This window comes from Arvicola amphibius, chromosome 2 (genome assembly GCF_903992535.2).
Source record: "Arvicola amphibius chromosome 2, mArvAmp1.2, whole genome shotgun sequence".
NCBI lineage: Eukaryota > Metazoa > Chordata > Mammalia > Rodentia > Cricetidae > Arvicola > Arvicola amphibius.
The window spans coordinates 186,370,627-186,390,832 of record NC_052048.2 but is presented as its reverse complement, the minus strand read 5'-3'; the positions used below and the strand labels follow the sequence as shown (position 1 = coordinate 186,390,832).

Sequence of the window (20,206 nt, the reverse complement as noted above, 5' to 3'; positions counted from 1 at the left end):
TGTCTGCTGTGTAATAGCCCAGGCTGGCTCAGTGGCTCACTATGCCCAGCACAAGATACCTTGAAAAGGTTACTGGATTTGGGTTGGAACAGACTGTAGCTATCTCTATAGAAGTGAAATTGTGGGTCATACTTATAAACCCAGCACCAGGGGAGAACAGCTGAGGTAGGAGGATTGCTTCAAGTTCCAGACCAGCCTGGGCTACAGAATGAGACTATGTTTAAAGAAAAATACAGTGGAATTTTAGGAGTAACAATGTAACAAGTTAGGGGAATTGTTGTATCCCAAAGCAGCATAATGTAGGGCGACATTGTCTCCAGATGTGTGGCAGGGTAAAACCATCTAGTGTCAGCATTCATAGTGCACTTGTGTTCTGTTTTGCCGAGCATACGTGTGTGTGTGTGTGTGTGTGTGTGTGTGTGAGCGTGCACACACACACACACACACACACACACACACACAGTACATATATTGAGGCCAGAAAACAACTTCCCTTTTGCCTTGACTGTGTTTCGAGGATTGAATCAGGTGGTCATCTTGGTCAAAGGTGCCCTTACCTGCTGAGCCATCTTGCTGTTCCCACCTTTATAAATTAACTCTTTATTGTGTGTATGCATGATGTTTATGTGTCTGCTTCGGTGTGTCACAGCGTGCATGTGGAGGTCAGAGGACAGCTTTGTCAGGTTAGCTCACCTTCCCTTCACCTTTATGAGGGTTCCAGGAATGGAATTCAGGTCACTAGGCTTGTTCAGTCAGTGCTCTGTCTGCTGAGACATCTTGCTCACCCCCAAAGTACTATGTAATTTATATGTGTGTGTGTGTGTGTGTGTGTGTGTGTATTCTTTTTTTTGAAAAGTACTGTTTTTAATGGCCTTCCAGGCCTCATTATAAAATCACATTGCTTAGTGATTGCAAACTTGCTTTAAAATGCAGTGGGTTTTGGATCTGATTGATGATAGAGGTCTGTGTTTTATTTTGTTTTATTTTGATGCACTGCAGGGGATTGAGCCCAGAGCCTTTGTATGCCAGGCAAGCCCTCTTCTACTCTGCTGTAGTTTCCATTCCTGAGATCTTTTCTTTTTTTTTTTTAATTTTTATTTATTATATATACAATATTCTGTCTGTGTGTATGCCTGCAGGCCAGAAGAGGGCACCAAACCCCATTACAGATGGTTGTGAGCCACCATGTGGTTGCTGTGAATTGAACTCAGGACCTTTGGAAGAGCAGGCAAGGCTCTTAACCTCTGAGCCATCTCTCCAGCCCGATCTTTTCTTTTCTATTAGTTATGTAGCCCTGGCTGACTTGGAGCTCTCCGTGTAAACCAGGTTGGTCTTGATCTGCCTGCCTCGCTTCTGAGTGCTGGGATAAAAGGTGTGGCCCACCAGCTTGAGCTACTAACCCCTGCCCAGACCTTATTATGTTATTATTTATTTATTTATATTTTATGTACATTGGTGTTGTGCCTTCATGTATGTCTGGGTGAGGGTGTCGGATCCCCTGGTCCCCTGGAACTGGAGTTACAGACAGCTATGAGCTGCCATGTGAGTGTTGGGAATTGAAACTGGGGCTTCTGGAAAGACAGTTCATGCTCATAACCACTAAACCATCTCTCCAGCCCCAAAACCTTATTTTCTTATTTTTAATATGTATGTGTGTAAGAGACCTTTTTTTTTTTTTTTTTTTTTTTTTTTTTTTTTTTTTTTTTTTTTTTTGCTGTTGGTTTTTATTTGTTTGAGACAGGATTTCTCTGTGTATCCCTGGCTGCCTTGGAACTTGTTACTTACTGTAGACCAGGCTAGCCTTGAGCTCAGAGATCCATCTGCCTCTGCCTCCCTAATGCTGGGATTAAAGGCGTGGGGCACCACCGCTGGCAACATTTTAATATGTATATATATTGTGTGTGTGTGTATATATATATATATATATATATATATATATATTTAAGGTGACAATATAGAAGTTTGAGGGATATTGATCAAAGGATATAAAATTTCCTTCAGAGAGAAGGATTAAGGTCAAGATCTCTGTTGCATATCATGCTAACAATGTATCTTGTAGATTTTAAGTGTTTCCTTCGCAGGAGATGATACTCGGTGAGGCAATGCATTTGTTAATTCCCTTGATGGAGCTATTCCACAAAGTGTACATATTCTAAAACATGCTGTATACGACAAATGTATACTGTATTTTGTGACTTAAAAAATATAAGCAAACCTAGGGCTGGCTACTAGGTAAAGTGCTTGCTTTGTAAGTCTGCTGACCTGTGTTAGCTCTATAACCCATGGTGAAAGGAGAGAATTACCTCTAAGGATGTCCCGTGACCTCCGCAGGTACAGCTTAGCATGCATGCACAAATTCTCTCTCACATACAATAATAAGTAGATATACACATAAGTAATAAGGAAAGCTAATCCTTAGCACTGTCAGCTATTACATGATAATTATGTGTTCAAAATCATTGAAAAAATACTAAATGACTAGTTACTATGATTTAAAAAATGTAGAAATTTGGCTTTAGTAAGTGGTATGTGATTACTGCCTGTAATGTTAGTACTTGGGAGGCTAAGGCAAGAAGATTGCTCCAGTTTGGAGGCCAGCCTGGACTATATAGTGAGTTTGAGGCTAGCCTGTACTACATAATGAGATGTGTCCTTATATATTTTTTTTATTTTTTTTTTGTTTTTGTTTTTGTTTTTCTAGACAGAGTTTTTCTGTAGCTTTGGAGCCTGTCTTGTAACTCACTCCAGATGGCCTCCAACTCACGGAGATCCACCTGTCTCTGCCTCCCAAGTGCTGGGATTAAAGGAGTGAGCCACCACCACCCAGCCTAAAATTTTGTTTGTATGTGTATTAGTGTTTTGTGTGCATGTGTGTCTGCCTAATACCTGCAGAGGTCAGAAGAGGGCATCAGATTCCCTGGAACTGGAGTTACAGAGGGTTGTAAGCCATCGAGTCACTATGTGGTTTTTTGTGTTTTTTGAGACAGGGTTTCTTTGTGTAACAGCCTTGGCTGTCCTAGAACTCGCTTTGTAGACGTAGACCAAGCTGGCCTCGAACTCACTGAAATCTGCCTGTCTTTGTCTCCCAAGTGCTGTGAACCACTATGTGGATGTTAATGCTTTTTTCCCCCCAAGATAGGGTTTCTCTGTGTACCTTTGGAGTCTGTCCTGGTAGATGTTAATGCTCTTAACTGCTGAGCCATCCCTCCAGCTCCTAGGATGTGTCTTTAGGGGGAAAAAAATGTAAGCCAGTCATGATGGTGGATATCTTGAATTAACAGCATCTGGGAGGCAGAGGCAGGTATATATGAGTTCAAAGCCAACCTGGTCCACATATTGAGTTCCTGGCCAGCCTAGGTACACAGCAAGACCCCATCCCAATTTTTTAAATGTTGCTCATTTGGTAGAGGGTTTGCCGAGTGTGAAGGAGGCCATGGGTTTCATTTCCAGAACTGCTGAAGTGGCTGGGGTCGTGCACACCTGTAATCCTAGCACTCTTGGGTGGCGGAAGCAAGACGACAAGTCATCCTTGAGTCTGTAGAGAGTCCAAAGCCAGCTTAGGAGACCTAGATCCTGCCTGGTTAGAAAGAGAAGGGCGGGCTGGAGAAATGGCTCAGCAGTTAAGAGCTCTGGCCGCTCTTCCAAAGGACCTGGGTTCAATTCTCAGCACCCACATGGCAGCTCACAACTGTTTTACTCCAGTTCTAGGGTATATGGCATCCTCACGCAGACACACACGCAGGCAAAACCCCAGTACACATTAAAAAAACAAAAAAGAATGTCTTAACGTTGTGGCATCCTCACATAGAAAAAAGGAAAAGGAAGGAAATACTTAAATAAAATAAAGAAATAAATTGAGCTTTATTAATTGTAGCAGAACTGGCTAGATTTGAAAGACAGTAGCCATACCCAGTGTGTGTTCACGGTGTTGACGTGGTGAAAGCAAAATGTGCTGAAATCCAGACTTGGCAGAGACCCCCTGTGTTCAAGGGCCCCGAGCTCACATCTGAGTGGAAGCTGTCTCTGGACTACGGAGGATATATGTGCACGGCGTTCTTTTTAATTACTGTAATTACATAGGACCAAATGCTATAATAGTGTTCATTTCAAGTGGCAGTCTGCCAACAGCAGGTGACTGTTTAAAACTGTTTTCCCCATATGCTTATTAAGACTTCTCGGTTTCATCTTTATGGCTTAGGATAAAGTGATTAAAATCCACATGGTCTCAGATAGCTCAGTAAATACATACATACATATATACATACATACATACATACATACATACATACATACAGAGAAGTATCCATGTGGCTCTGAATTATACAACTATTACTGCTAAAGCAATAGTAATCTCAACTTGTTGAGCTTTAATGTAGTGATTCATTCATCACACTGTGTGGGAGGGGGATGGTGCACACGTGTCGGGGTAAGAGGGTGACTTGAAGGAGGGTTCTCTACTCTCTGTGTGGGTCTTGGAGTTCCAACTCAGATGATCAGGCTTGGCGGCATGTGCTCTAACTGACTGAGCTGAGCCATCGTGTTGGCTCTAGCTTTTCCTATTACTACATTTTACGTTTTTATATCTTATGTTCTTTTTTTTTTTTTTTTTTTTTTGGTTTTTCGAGACAGGGTTTCTCTGCAGCTTTAGAGCCTGTCCTGGAGCTAGCTCTTGTAGACCAGGCTGGTCTCGAACTCACAGAGATCCGCCTGCCTCTGCCTCCCGAGTGCTGGGTTTAAAGGCGTGCGCCACCACCGCCCGGCATATCTTATGTTCTTAACAGTGTTTTGAGGTGGAATGTGTTCAGGTAGAAGCACTGTTTTCTTTGCTTCTTTTTTCTCTTAGGTACTCCCAGGCAGGTCTAGAACTTACTGTATCCCAAGGATGACTTTACATTTTTCTTCTTTTTTTTAATATTTATTTATTACGTGTACAGTGTTCTGCCTGCCTGCACACCAGAAGAGGGACCAGATCTCATTATAGATAGTTGTATGTCACCATGTGGTTGCTGGGAATTGAACTCAGGAAGAACAGCCCGTGCTCTTAACCTCTGAGCCATCTCTCCAGCCCTCCTCCTCCTCTTCTTCCTCTTCTTCCTCCTCTTCCTCCTCCTCCTCCTTCTCCTCCCCCCCTCCTCCCCCCCCCCGCTCCTCCTCCTCCTCCTCCGCTTCTTCTTCTTCCTTAAAGATTTATTTATTACACATACAGTGTTCTGTCTGCATGCATCCCTGCCTGCCAGAAGAGGGCACTAGATCTCATTACAGATGGTTGTGGGCCACCATGAGGTTGCCAGGAACTGAACTCAGGACCTCTGGAGAGCATCCAGTGCTCTTAACCTCCGAGCCATCTCTCCAGTCCCGACCTTGAGGCTCCTGCCTCCACCTCCCCAGTGCTGGTATTACAGGCATACATTATTATGCCTGGTCTATATGGTGCTAGGGACCAAACTCAGGACTTCCTGAATTCCATGCAAGCAATCTACCAAGACTAAGAACTGTAGTTTTGGTATCAACACACGATAGCTCCTGTTTTTGTAACTTCTGGAATTATAGACAGGTTATTTATTTTGTCAGAGTTTTTAGTTTCTTATTGGCTCATAAATTTGTTAGCATTTTTCAGAAGGAATGGTTTCAAAGTGAAATTAGCTACATTCTATTTATTTGGGGCTAAAACAATTTTCTTTTGGAGGAATGGGTTTATCAGTGGCTTGCTGTGTATCCTGGGCTAGTCTTGATGATTCTGCCTCAGTCTTCTGAATACTAAGATTACAGATGAATGCCACCATGTCCAGTTAAACTGGAAGTATGTATTAATGTATTCAAACAGATTTTATTTTATTTGTATGTCTGTTTTCTTACATGTTTGTATGTATGTGCACCACATGTGTGCCTGGTGCCTGAGGAGGCCAAAGAAGATGTCAGATTTCTTGGAACTGGAGTGCTAGGAATTGAACCTGTGGTGTCCTGTGGAAGAGCAGCCAGTGCTTTTAACTACTAAACCATTTCTTTAGATTTTTTAAAAAATATTTATTTATTTATTATGTATACAATATTCTGTCTGTGTGTATGCCTGTAGGCCAGAAGAGGGCACCAGACCCCATTACAGATGTGGGCCACCATGTGGTTGCTGGGAATTGAACTCAGGACCTTTGAAAGAACAGGCAACGCTCTTAACCTCTGAGCCATCTCTTCAGCCCTTCTCTAGATTTTTTAAGGTTTATTTTTATTATTTTAAATTATATATAGGTATATGTATCTGCATGTGTGTACGTGCACAGGTTCCCATGGAGACCAGAGGCAGCAGATCCCCTAGAGCTGGAGATACAGACATTGTGAACTGCCTGATACATAGATGCTCAGGTCCTCTGGAAGAGCAGTCCATGCTCCCAACACTGAGCTGACTCCTCAGCCCTGTGCAGACTCCTTTTTTTAATCAGCATATCTAATATTACTTGGAACTTTTTTGATTTTGTTTGTTGGTTTGTTTTTCTAGACAGGGTTTTTCTATGCAGTTTTGAAGCCTTTCCTGGAACTCGCTCTGTAGACCAGACTGGCCTCAAACTCACAGAGATCCTCCTGCCTCTGCCTCCTGAGTGCTGGGTTTAAAGGTGTGCACTACCACCGCTTGACTTAATTGGAACTTTTGTTACCTTTAAGAGCTAAGTTCTTCTGAGTTGTCTGTTTACTTCCTTTGCTTTTTCTGTAAAAATGAATGCTTTCTTCTCCATTTACACAGCTGTTCCTTCTACTGGGTATATTCTTTTTTTTTTTTTTTTTTTAATATTTTATTTATTTATTTATTACGTATTCAATATTCTGTTTGTGTGTCTGCCTGCAGGCCAGAAGAGGGCACCAGACCCCATTACAGATGGTTGTGAGCCACCATGTGGTTGCTGGGAATTGAACTCAGGACCTTTGGAAAAGCAGGCAATGCTCTTAACCTCTGAGCCATCTCTCCAGCCCCTACTGGGTATATTCTTTTGTTGAGGTTTCTTTTCCTACTCCAGGACTAGCCCGTGACTACAAAACATAATTTTCAATACAGTTTTCTGGTACCAGGTAGCTTATGAGTTGAAGTTGTGATTATTCATTGACTGGTCATAAACCTACTAATTCAGATTTCACAAAATTTATTTCAGATAGATTGGGTTATCATTCTCTGTCTTTCTGTCGTGTGTGTGTGTGTGTGTGTGTGTGTGTGTTTGTGACAGGTCTCCTGTAGCCCAGGCTGACTTCAGACTCACTTGGTAGCTGAGGATGACCTGAGCTAACTTGATTCTTCTGCCTCAACTTCCCAAGTGCTGGCATTAGAGGCGTGTGCCAATTGGTCTTTTTTTTTGCTTGAAAAAAATGTCAACAATGTATCTTTGTCTTTCCAGAAAGAAGTGATGTAATTGATCACTCTGAAGACTGAAGTCGGGGTGGAGAGGGAGGCAGACGAGCATGGCCTGGCCAAGATTTCTGCAGAGGGGGTCTCTACTCACCGGCTTCAGCCATCACCATGTTGCTGTGTTCCTGCTCACTTTTTTCAGGTAGTGGCTTCCCGACTCTTGTCTTCTGATGAGCGGTGCTGCATCAGAGAGTCCAGTATGCTGGTTGACACGGGCTTCCGTCTGAACTTCATTTGTTTCAGTTTTGATGCTTGGCACGGAACTCATCGCTGCAAGCTTGCTGAGTGCATTCTGTGTTACTGAGCTATACCTCTTGCGTTCAGCTGTGCTTTTTTTCCCTAAATATTTAATGACATTCTCATAATTCAAAGTTTTTGAGATAGGGTCTCATTGTGTAGCTCTGGTTGTACTGGAACTTGCTATGTAGATCAGGCTGACCTTGAACTCACAGAGTTCTCTGCCTCCTGAGTGCTGGGATTAAAAGCATGTGCCACCTCACCTGGCCACATTTGACATTTTTAAAAACTTTATGCGTATGAATGTTTTGTCTGCATGTACACCACATGCTGTAAGTGTACCACATGCATGCAATGCCTGTGGAGGCTGGAAGAGGGCGTTGGAGCTCTTGGAAGTAAAGCAATTAAGGGTTGTGAACCATCACGTGGGTGCCCAGAACTAAACCTGGCTCCTCTGCAAGAACAGCAGCAAGTTTTCAGTTTCCTTCCTTCCTTCCTTCCTTCCTTCCTCCCTCCCTCCCTCCCTCCCTCCCTCCCTCCCTCCCTCCCTCCCTCCCTCCCTCCCTCCCTGCCTTCATCCGTCTCTTCTTCCCTCTTTCTTTCTTTCTTTCTTTTTTTTGGGACAGAGTTTCTCTGTGTGTAGCCCTGGCTGTCCTGGAACTAGCTGTGTAGACCAGGCTGGTCCCAAACTCACAGTGATCCACTTGCCTCTGCCTCCCGAGGGCTGGAATTGAAGGTGTGTGCCACCACCACCTAGCTAGCATCAAGTGTTTGTATCTATTGAGCCAGCTTCCAGCTCACATAATTCAATTTTAAAGTTTTATTTTAATTAATTTCTGTGGTGATGGGAATGAAATCATAGCATTTTATTTGTGCTTAGCCTGTACTTAACCCCCGAGCAGCACATTTTGTTTTGTGGCTCTTAATTATTATTTTTTTGTAACTTTATGTATAGAATTCAGTCCTTGCATGTAATTGTAATTCTAGGCTGAGCTCCTGAGCTTCATTTCCACCTTTATTTTTATTGAGACCAGGTACATATTTGTGGTTTCAAGGCTAGCCTGATTGTGTGTGTGTGTGTATCCAACTACCTCTGTGCTTGTATTATAGATGTGCATTCTGATATCCTCATTGTACTTTGTAGATTACTTTAGGATAGTAGTTCTCAAGGTCGTTTTGCTCTCTAGGGGTTATTTGACAGTTTTGTGACATTTTGATTGTCCTGATGGAGGTTTACTATTTTCATTTAGTGTCAGAGACCAGGTGTGCTACAAATGTTCAACTTGACCGAGAACTTGTTGATATACAATGTTGCAGATGTTGAGAAACCCCAGTCTGACATCAGATGCTCTCTGTTGAAACCTGGAGCTTATAAACAAAGATGTGTGTGTTCAGGAGATGTATGGAGCCTCTTGAGAGCAGCAAAGATGAGAGGGATGTTGTCAGGAATTTGGGTAACTCCTGTGATACCTGAGGCTTAGCAGCTCTGAACTAGTCCGCATGACTGGAGGAGTTGTCTGTGTTTATGGTTCTATAGTCCTAAGTGACATTTTTAGTAACATTTAATCATCGCGGGTGCCCTCTGCCAAGGCGTGAGAGTGGAGGTCAGAGGACAAGGTCTTGGAACCCGTTCTCACCTTTCACCACGTGTGCCCTAGGGATTGAATTTAGGCTGTTAGGCTTGGAGCCAGCGCCCTTTAGCCACTGAGTCATCCCACCAGTCTATTAATCTCTATTGAAAACACTACACGTTATTTTGTGACATTGGTATTTTGCCTGCATGTGTGTCTGTACAAGGAATTGGATCCCCTGGAACTGGAGTTACATACAGTTCTGAGCTGCCATGTGGGTGCTGGGAATTGAATCTGCGTCCTCTGGAAGAACAACCAATGCTCTTGCCTATGGAACCCTCTCTCCAGCCCCAGCAGAGCCTGCCTTCATTGGCAGCTTTTGCAGTTTTCTTTGTAAAGCTTCCAAACTTGAATAAAACAAATGTGCACCTTTGGTTTTTGTTGAGCGCTGTTTTCTTTGCTTCTCATTCAGTTCTGTTTTCTCTCTGTGTTTTGCAGCTATTCGTTGCTCCACGCGTCAAGAAAAACATTTAGCAACGTCAAAGTCAGTATTTCCAAGCAGTGGACCCCAAGTGCTTTTAATACATCTGTTGACCTGCCTGCAGAGGTACGCGGAGTGCTGGGGTGGAGCTAAGAAGGACTCCCCCCTATGCCCATTCTTAAGCGATTCCTAAGTTCTTTTCACATCATCTGATCAGGACTTTGAAACAACTTACTGTGTCCTAGGGTTTGAGCTCCAGACTGTTGTAAGTTTAGAACCTTCAGATTCAGCCCAGGTACCTAGCCCAGCACCGCATTTCTCCCTGTTGGGAGTCCACATAGCTCTGGTCATTGAGTTTTGCAAGTGCTGTGTGCATTTCTCCCTTTGATTTATTTATTTATTTTTCATTTTTTAGTCTTTATTCTAGTCTTGCACCTTTCCCCTTTCCCTCCTCTCTTCTTTCCTCTCCTCTCCTTCCTCTCTCTCCTCTTCTTCCTTTTTTTAAAAATTTTTTTTTTTTAATTTTTTGAGACAAGGTCCTTATGTAGTTAGTCCTGGCTGGCTTAGGACTCACTCTGAAGACCAGGCTGGCCAGGAACACACTGTCTGCCCCTGCCTCCCAAGTGCTAGTATTAAAGGTGATCCAGCTGGCTGGCCACTTTTTTTTAAAATTAATTCTTTTTTTTTTTTTTTTTTTTTTGGTTTTTCGAGACAGGGTTTCTCTGTAGCTTTGGAGCCTGTCCTGGAACTAGCTCTTGTAGACCAGGCTGGCCTCGAACTCACAGAGATCCACTTGCCTCTGCTTCCCAAGTGCTGGGACTAAAGGTGTGTGCCACCACCGCCTGGCAAGTACTCTTAACTGGTGAACCATCTCTCCAGCCCCTCCTCACCCATTTTCTGCCTGAATTTTGCCATTCACTTTGGGATGAGATAAATACCTTTTTCTTTTTTTAGAAAAAGAATGAATTTTATTTATTTGTATGTTTTGAGTGTTCTTTCAAGTGTTTGTTCTTTCCTTCCACCATGTGGGTCCTAGAGATTGAAGTCCTTGTGAGTCCCTCATTTCTTTTTTTAGGCAAAACATCTTTGGCTCCTCCAGCTGTAGTTCGGTGACACTTGAGCTCTCAGTGCGGGGCTCAGCTTCACTCTGCTCAGTATCCAGAAATCTGGGATTTGTATTTGGAGACTCTGGGTTGCCGGCCCCTAGACCACCCCAGGTTGATGGGTTGGTGGCGGAGTAGAGCACTCAGTACTGGGGTTTACTGCAGGGAAATGACGGGAAGTGAAATTAGCAAACGGAAAAGTGCCCAGTGTGAAGCTGGCAGGAAACCACGCAGAGTGTTTCTAGTTTTCTAGTTTTTAACAAGAGCCGTGAGTTGCTGTCTACCAGGGTTTTTATTGGGGCTGGTCACATAGGCGTCCTCTGTGTAGCACACTGAAATTCCAGAGTCTTGGGAAAGCAGGGTTCAGGATTGCTGGGTGCAGAGAGTGGGTGCTTTCTGGGGAATGGTGGAAGTCCTCCCTAGTCTGGTTAGGGTAATCTGATGTTTAGGGGTCAGCCTTGTGAGCAGGCTTCACTAAGAGCCGCCTGGGGCCTGGTTGACTCTTCATGGTGGTGACCACTCACATTGTTAGCTCTTATGGGACAGTGTTGACTCTTTTGCCTGCTTGCTGCTTAATCCATCCGTCCTGGTGGTACAGATCGAATCCAGGATCTCATCTGCACTAAGCAAGTGCCCCACTACTGGGCTTCACCCCCAGCCCATTAGGTATTTATTTGACTCTAATTGATGTCCCAGCAGGTGGTGCTATTCTTTTTCTGCAGAACTGCTGATTTTGCAGTCTGGATTGACTGATGGGCTCCACAGAAGTCAGGCTCTGGCGTGCCACGTAGAGCTCTGAGTTTCTTTACAGGCCCCTCCTGTTGATGCCCACACTCTGACCCAAGGCAGAAACTGGGAAACTAATTTAAATCCATCTTTTTTCCTGAGTTATACCACCAGCCCCCAGGATTTTACCTTCTGTTAAATTACAATATTTTGGGTGGTTGAGAGCACTGACTGCTCTTCCAGAGGACCTGGATTTAATTCCCAGCACCCACATGGCAGCTCACAATGGTCCGTAACTCCACTTCCAAGGGATCCGATACCCATGGCAAAACACCAATGCCCATAAAATAAAATAAAAAAAAAATTAATAAAAAAAAAGATTCGCCTGGCGGTGGTGGCGCACGCCTTTAATCCTAGCACTTGGGAGGCAGAGGCAGGTGGATCTCTGTGAGTTCCAGGCCAGCCTGGTCTACAAGAGCTAGTTCCAGGACTGGCTTCAAAGCTACAGAGAAACCCTGTCTCGAAAACCAAAAAAAAAAAAAAAAAAAGTTCAGTAATTTTGGTCTGGAAAGATGAATGCTCAGCAGTTAGGAGCACTTGTCCCTGCAGAGGACCCCAGCTGGGGTCTCATCACCCATGCCAAGCAGCTCACTGGGAATTTCATTTCCAGGGACTCCGATGCCTCTGGTGTCCGGGGAACCTGCACTTACGTGCAAGCATGTGCATGCCACACCCCACAGTAAGGCAGAGCTAAAAATAAATATTTATTTATTTATTTATTTTAAATTAATTTATTATGTACACAATGTTCTGTCTGCATGTATGCCTGCCCACCAGAAGAGGGCACCAGATCTCATAGATGGTTGTGAGCCACCATGTGGTTGCTGGGAATTGAACTCAGGACCTCTGGAAGAGCAGCCAGTGCTCTTAACCTCTGAGCCATCTCTCCGACCTCCAATATTTATTTTTTTTAAATTATATTTATTTATTGTGTGTATATCGTGGGCATCTGCATGCCACAGAACGTATATAGAGGACAGCGTCCGGAGTCCGCTTTCTCCTTCCACCGTTGAACTCAGGTGGTCTGGATTATACCTGTGATGTGCCTTGCTGACTCCAAAAATAATCTTTTTTTTTAAAGATTTATTTATTTATTATGTATACAACATTCCTTCCCTGTATGCTTGCAGGCCAGAAGAGAGCACCAGATCTCATTACAGATGGTTGTGAGCCACCATGTGGTTGCTGGGAATTGAACTCAGGACCTTTAGAAGAGTAGTCCGTGCTCTTAACCTCTGAGCCATCTCTCCAGCCCCTCCAAAAATAATCTTAAAAAATAATACCGCCAACAATAAAGTTTCTCTAGTATTTTCAAGTGCGCAGTCTAACCTTAAGCAGCAGAGCTGTGTCCTGCCCGAAACGCTCCGGCCTTCATTTGGAGTCCGGTCTTCCTGCAGTTCCAGCTCCAGCAGCGGCTGATCTGGGAAGCGGTTTTTGTTCTATTTTTTTTATTAAATAAAAAAAATTTATGTGTTTGAGTGTTATGCTTGCACGTGTGCACGTGTGTGCCTGTTTCCAGCTGAGGCCAGAAGAGGGCGTCAGGTTCTCGGGGACTGGATTTTTGAGTGGTTGTGTGCCACCATGTGGGTGCTGGGAATAGAATCTGCTCTTAACCTCTGAACCATTTCTCCAGCCCCAAGGAGTTTTTTTTAAAGTATATAAAACATGGCTTTCCTGAATTATTTTTAATTTATGCGGTTTTTAAGTCTTGCATAGTTAATTCAGTCAGAATTTATTTCTTCTAAATGCTTGCGTTTGGACACACAGCCTAGTCTTATTCCTGAAATGACTTGGTCACCAGCGTCTCAGCGGTTTGACTGAAGAGAAAGGGTTACTAAGGGGCATCCTCAATGCGCTAGAAGTAGCAGTGGGTCCTTGCCAGAGCTGGACTTTGGAAGTGTGTAGCTTTTCACACGGGGGCTCTGATGGTGTGTGCCCCTTTCCACGTGTGCACACGTGTGACTGTTTCCTTGCCAGAGGTCACTCGCCGCTCTCACCTCCAGGCTTGTGTGGGGTGGAGGTGGACGCGGGTGGCTCGCACAGAGTGACTTGTTCTGGTCTTGTGTTTCTGCAGATCTGGAGCAGCAACCATTTGTTCCCCAGCACAGAGGAAGCCACTCTTTTCCTTGGAACACTAGATACTGTTTTTTTGTTCTCCTATGCTGTGGTAAGTTTTAAAATTTTGGAGGTTTTTTTTTTCTGTTTGTTTTTGTTTTTTAAATAATTACTTAACTTTTTGTTTCATTTTGTTTTTTAAGACAGCCCTGACTGTGTAGCCCTGGCTGTCCTGGAAGTCACTCTCTACAGAGTGGCTTTGAACTCAAAGAGTTCCACCTGCCTCTGCTTCCTGAGTGCTGAGATTAAACGTGTGTGCCACCATTGACTGTCTGAAAATTTTTTTTTATGTGTCTTTATTCATGTGTATGAACATTTTGCCTGCATGTATGTCTGTACACCACATATATGCTTGACGTCTGTAGAGGCAAAACAGGGCATCAGATTCCTTGAAACCAGGTGTACAGACAGTTTTGATCCACCATGTGAGTTCTGGGAGTGAAACCCTGGAAGAGCAACCAGTGCTCCTAACCACCGAGCCATCTTTCTAGCCCCAAATTGGTTCTTTCTGTTGATCTGCCTTTCCTTCTGTGGCCTCCAGGCATGGTGCTTTCTGGAGCAGTATGGAACCAGTTGGTCCCCTCATCTGAAAGAGAGCTGAGAGTTTTTCATAGCCCTCTTCCTCACAGGTCCACGAGGCCTCCTGTGGCCTTTGTAGAGCGGAGTCTACTGCTGTGCCTCCAGTGTGCAAGGACGAGCTCTCTTTGCCATGTTTTGTCCTCTAAGGATTCTGTGTTATTAAGACATTCGGTTTATCAGAATTAGTGGGTCCCGTGTCCATTTATGTTTGAAGTCAAGACAGTGACACATTTTAGACTTTTGTGGCGGAAACCTAAGGTGTGTTGCCTTAAGGTATTTAGTTCCTGCTGGGCACTGGGAGGAGAGGGAAGTAGCCACTTGTGCCTTTTGTTGGCCATCGCCCTCCTAGCCTTCCCATCCTCCTCCTTGCTTTGTGAACATGTAGCTGGGTGCAGCATAACTTCTGTCCTGTGCCTTACAGGATCCCAGCCAGACTGTGCACGTGTGGGAACACTTCTGTTTTTGTCTGTTTGTTTTTGTTTTTCGAGACAGGGTTTCTCTGTACCTTTGGAGCCTGTCCTGGAACTCGCTCTGTAGATCAGGCTGGCCTCGAACTCACAGAGATCCGCCTGCCTCTGCCTCCCAAGTGCTGGGATTAAAGGCGTGCGCCACGACCGTCCGGCATGGGAACTCTTCTTAACCCAAAGTGCGAATGGTTCAGAGAATCCTGCAGGAAGCCCCAGGACCACTGTTTAATCTAGTTCATCCCAGAAAATGGAACATACCTGGGGGCTTGTTCTGTTTTTTCCTGCAGAACGTTTGCAGTGTAGTGTTTGCTGAGGTTCTGCCATCCATAGACAGTTAGGGTAGAGGTGTGAACGAGGTCCCAGTTACCTTTCTTTAGTTTGCCCCGTTTGTAACATGTGCTTCCAGTTTAGACTGTTACTATGTAGAGTCATCGATGAACTGCTTTCTCTTTAGGGCCTCTTCATCAGTGGCGTCATTGGGGACCGGCTGAATTTGCGATGGGTGCTGTCTTTTGGCATGTGCTCTTCTGCATTTGTGGTAAGTTGAAAGATTCTTATGGTGATAGTGGTTATTACTGGGCTGTTCAGACGGCTTACAGGTTAGAAGTGCTTGCTGAGCAAATCTGATGACCTGAGTTCAATCCTCTGATCCCACAGTGGATGGAGAGGCACGCTGAAAAGTTGCCCTCTGACCTCCACGAGTGCACTCTGGCATGTGTGTACCCCAACTCATACTTGCATATCATAAACATAAGCACGAGTAATGAATAAAATTTAAAAACACACAGCTACTGCTATTTTGATCAGATGGTCTAGATCATAGCTAACCCTTTCCTCTGCATCTAGCGTGGAGGAATGAGACTAGTCTTCGTGCTGTCTGTCATCCTGTGTGTCTTTCATGTAGGCGGGTCTTTTTACAGCAAGAACCCTGGCGTTCTTCCTTGATTCCCATAGTCTGAATAAACAGCACTGTGTTGGGGCTATCTGGAGCCTGGTCTCAGGTTGCCTGACAATCACGCTTGCTTGCCTGCCCTGACTGTTGATTCCCTAACCTGGCCACTGTTTGCTACCCAATGCTTTTATTCTCCATCTTCTTGCCTCAGACGGCCCTCAGTCATGGCCAGTTGACACCCCTGTCTCTGCACCTCTCTCTGAGGTCCTGCTCTGGCAGGAATCACTCATGGCCTCTTCTGGGCTCTTGCTCGCGTTTTTCCCTCTTCACCTGTGCTTAGGCTTCAGTTTTGCTTTCCAGGGTAAGCCCCCAGACCCTAACCTGAGATAGCTCAGCTTGCCTCCTCTTTCTCCAGTGTTTCCCCTTCCTCATTTGCCAAGGGGATGTGCTGTGCAGATCCCCTTCTCGCACGGTTCAGCGAGGGTCGTGTGTGTGTGTGTGTGTGTGTGTGTGTGTGTGTGTACGAATGGCACCTAACGGTGAGGTGCTGTGCAGGGCAGCATCTGAATCAGTCATCTTGCTGGCTGCCAGTCAGTACGGGTTCTTACTGATTTGAATCAACTCCTAGACTTTAGTTAGATTCTGATTTATTTTAGTTTTTCAATGTTTGCCATTTGCATACTGAAAAAAAACCTTTTTTCTTAAAGTTTTAGATATCAAAACACTTTTATAAGCCAATGAGCTGCACTTATATACTTACTTTTTTAATATTTAAAAACATTCAGATGTATATATAAACCCTCTAGGTTGTAATCTTGTTTCCACAAACAAGCGTGATCGGATGACTACCTCTCCCTCTTCCACAGCTGCTGGCAACCATTGACCATTTTCCTGTCCTTGTGGTTTTGCTTATTCTAGACGTACAACTGAGATCTATAGTATTCTACTTACCCACGCCAAGTCCTCTCAGAATAGACTTCAACTGCAGAATGCCTGCGCATGATGGAAACTGCTGAATAATTCAGCAGATGATAGGCAGGGCTCGCTTACGTGCCTGAACTTAGTAACTGCCTAGCCACAGCTGGCTCACCTGGGACAGTCCCGCAGCCACAGCTGGCTCACCTGGGACAGTCCCGCAGCCACAGCTGGCTCACCTGGGACAGTCCTGCAGCCACAGCTGGCTCACCTGGGACAGTCCTGCAGCCACAGCTGGCTCACCTGGGACAGTCCTGCAGCCACAGCGGGCTCACCTGGGACAATCCCGTAGCCATAGCGGGCTTACCTGGGACAGTCCCGAAGCTCAGCACCTGGTTCTGTTCTGACCCAGTGTGCACACCTGGGTTCATGTAGTGCTTCAGTCCTCTGGAGTGCTTCAGTTCCCAGAGGGGATGCGGGAATAGATGGTAAAGGAAACCTCTGCTTCTAGAATGGAGGGTGCAAGTTGAAGGGAGTGGTGTGTGTGTGTGTGTGTGTGTGTGTGCTTGTGCAGGTGCATGCATACAGAAGCCAGTGGAGAACATTGTGGCTTTTGCTCTCTCACTCTCTCCCTTACTGTCTTGAGGCAGGGTCTCTCACTGAACTGGTGGGAACTTCGCTGACGTCTAGTGAGCAATCCTTCTGTCTGCATCCCACACAGCACTGGGTTGCCAGGGTACATAAGACCACACTCAAGCTCTGACAAAGGTGCTAGGATTTGAACTTGGGTCTTCATGCCCTCATAGCAAGCATAGTTACCCACTGAGCCATTTCCCCATCCCACGGCTGTAGTTTTTGTGTATCCTGAAAAGTGGTTGGGTTTATTGGAAGCGCCCGTGTGATGCTGCATGTCCCCTTCTCTTTCCTTTTCTCGAAGGAGTTTGTCTTCGGCACTCTTACGGAATGGCTGCGCTTCTACAACAAGTGGCTCTACTGTGGCCTGTGGATAGTGAACGGCCTGCTGCAGTCCACTGGCTGGCCCTGTGTGGTGGCCGTGATGGGCAACTGGTTCGGGAAAGCTGGGTATGCTGCTTCCTTCTCTGAGTGGATCACTGAGTCTGGTCAGACTGTTACCTCGGCTCAGGGCTGTAGAGCACTCCTCATCCTCTCTGTTTTAGACAGAGAAGGTCCATGAGAGTGGTGGTCTGTAGACACCAGAGAGGCGTATTCCTGTGGCTGCATTTCCCAGTTCGTTCTTCTTAGCCTCTCTCCCTAGAAACTGTCATGGTTCCACCCGAATACCATCCATTATGCGTGTTCCTTTGAGTTTAGCTCCCTTTGCCATATTTGAGACTGTGGTTTCCTTATCATTGCATTAACAATAAGGAAACAGCCCAGAAGTAGCCATGAAAGTCAGGGACATAGCCCAGCTACAGAGCATTGTGTAGCGTGTAGAAGATGCTGCCAGTATAGAAAGAGAGTTATCTGTGTGATGGGCCTAAGGCCACCAAAAGGGGGAGTGCTCTCATTCAGATGTCGCCATGATTTGGGGCTTACGGTATGTTTGTTGGACTTGGTATGTGTGGTGCAGACTGCAGAAGAAAGGGAGGTGCCTGCTGATGAATCCTCCATGTCTACCCAAAGAAGACATGCTGAGTGCATAGGATGGGAAATAACTCAAGTGAACCAGACTTGCCGTGTGGTTTATCACTGTTGCTGATGCTCCTGTTTCAGAAGCATCAATGACTTGGGAGTTTAGTCATTTTCCCTGGATCAGTGTATGTGTTGCCAGAGCATGCTCACCTCCTGTCTGCTTTCTTTGCATGATTGCTCTTACACGTAGGAAACCGGGATTGCATTGGAAAGGTGTTTACTTTTTATATTTTGGGTTTTTTGTTTGTTTTCAAAAATCAATGAAGCCGGGCAGTGATGGTGCACGCCTTTAACCCCAGCACTCAGGAGGCAGAGGCAGGTGGATCTCTGTGAGTTCGAGACCAACCTGATCTACAGAGCAAGTTCCAGGACAGGCCCCAAAGCTATAGAGAAACCCTGTCTCAAAACAAAAACAAAAACAAAACAAAAAAAAAAAAAACAAAAAAAGAAAGGATGAAAGAAAGAAAAAAATAATGAATGAAAAGAATTTTTGGTGGAATTAGAGATGCACAGGACTTCATGAATACTAGGCAAGTGCTCTACCATAGAGTGTTATTCCCCAGCCCTTTTTTCTTTTTCTCTTTTTGAGCTAGAGTCTCACTGGTTGCCCTGACTAGTACAGACCAGACTGGCTTCAGACTCAGAGATCCATCTGCTCTGCCTCCCATGTGTGTGCTCCCACACTCGGCTTAAAATTTCTGGTCTCTGTGTAACCCTGGCTGACCTCAAACCCGCAGAGATCTACCTCTCTGCTTCCTGAGCACTGTGATTATAGGCGTGCACCACCATGCCTGGCAAGAAGGCTTCGTGCTTTCTGGACCACAGCGTGTGATGTTACTGACAGAAGGAAGCTAACTTGGTTTGCAGGGGCCTTGGACTGTGTAACGAATTCTAATCGCTCAAGTTGCAGTCCAGCGTGGAAGTCCCAAGAATGTAATGCAAGAAGAGGAAAGATGGTAAAAGTGTGAGCACCGAGCGGAAAGTGGGTGTGTGCCTCGGCTGCCCCGCTGCCCATGGTCCATCACGGGCGTGGAGGGGCCTCTGAAGGGACCTGCCATCTCCAGGGTTCACACCCATGCAGATGGGAGGAGCCTTTGGGGCGGAGTCGTACTGTAGAACCCAGGCTGGTTTTGAACTTGTAACCCTCTTGCTCTGGCCTCTCCGGTGCCTGGCAGACTGGTAGTGAAGAAGCACTGTAATGAGAGGAGTCGGACCAGTGTTGCTTTAGACTCTGACTCCGTGGAAACCTTAGCAGTAATCCACGAAGTCCACTGATCTGGGGGTCACAGGCCAGATTCTTCTCCTGCGCCTAGGTCCTGGCTTGCTTACTTGCCCCTTCCATGACCCCTTGATGGGTTTCAGTATTTTTATAGTATTGGAGCTTTTCATCTTTTTTTTTTGTTTTTTCTTGAGGCAGTGTCTTGCCATGTGACATGGGAGCCTTGAACCTGCTGCCGTCCTACCCTAGCCTTCCAAATGCAGGGGGATTAGAGGCGTTAGCCACCATCCCTGGCTTCTTTAGTTCTTTCTGTACAAGGAATTCAAGATTTTGCTATTGCTCTGCAAGTGCTCCGACTCAAGAGTTCAACATTTAGCATCTAAATGAAAATCTAGCATCATGAAATCTCAGAAGAATCTGGTTTTATCATTCTGGCATATTTTTCAAAGATTTAAATAGAACGTTAATTCTTCGTAATGTACATCTTTACTGTTTGAGCCATTTTTATTTTGACATGCACACAGAATCCCTCTGACACATTGCCTTTGGTCTTTGTTCTCCTTAGCCGAGGCGTTGTCTTTGGCCTCTGGAGTGCCTGTGCTTCAGTGGGCAATATTTTGGGAGCATGCCTGGCTTCATCTGTTCTGCAGTATGGTTATGAGGTGGGTATTTCTTTCACCGTTTGTGTGTGTACACTCGTTCTTGCTATCTAACCCAGGGTGACCTTGAACTTCTTTTCCTCTTCCCTTCTCTGCCCAAGTGCTGTGATTATAGGCGTGCACCGCCGTGCCTGGCAAGAAG

General features: G+C 45.2%; 1 protein-coding gene across 1 annotated transcript in view; it reads left to right on the top strand.

Annotated features, from left to right (window-relative positions):
• Positions 1-20,206, top strand: part of Slc37a3 (solute carrier family 37 member 3) — a 42,640-nt gene that overhangs the window by 6,026 nt on the left and 16,408 nt on the right. The window contains exons 3-8 of the mRNA XM_038320653.1: positions 7,377-7,529; positions 9,694-9,802; positions 13,640-13,732; positions 15,181-15,264; positions 17,471-17,616; positions 19,971-20,067. Coding sequence (XP_038176581.1) covers positions 7,441-7,529; positions 9,694-9,802; positions 13,640-13,732; positions 15,181-15,264; positions 17,471-17,616; positions 19,971-20,067 — 618 coding nt within the window. The 5' untranslated portion in view covers positions 7,377-7,440. The remainder of the gene's footprint in view (positions 1-7,376; positions 7,530-9,693; positions 9,803-13,639; positions 13,733-15,180; positions 15,265-17,470; positions 17,617-19,970; positions 20,068-20,206) is intronic.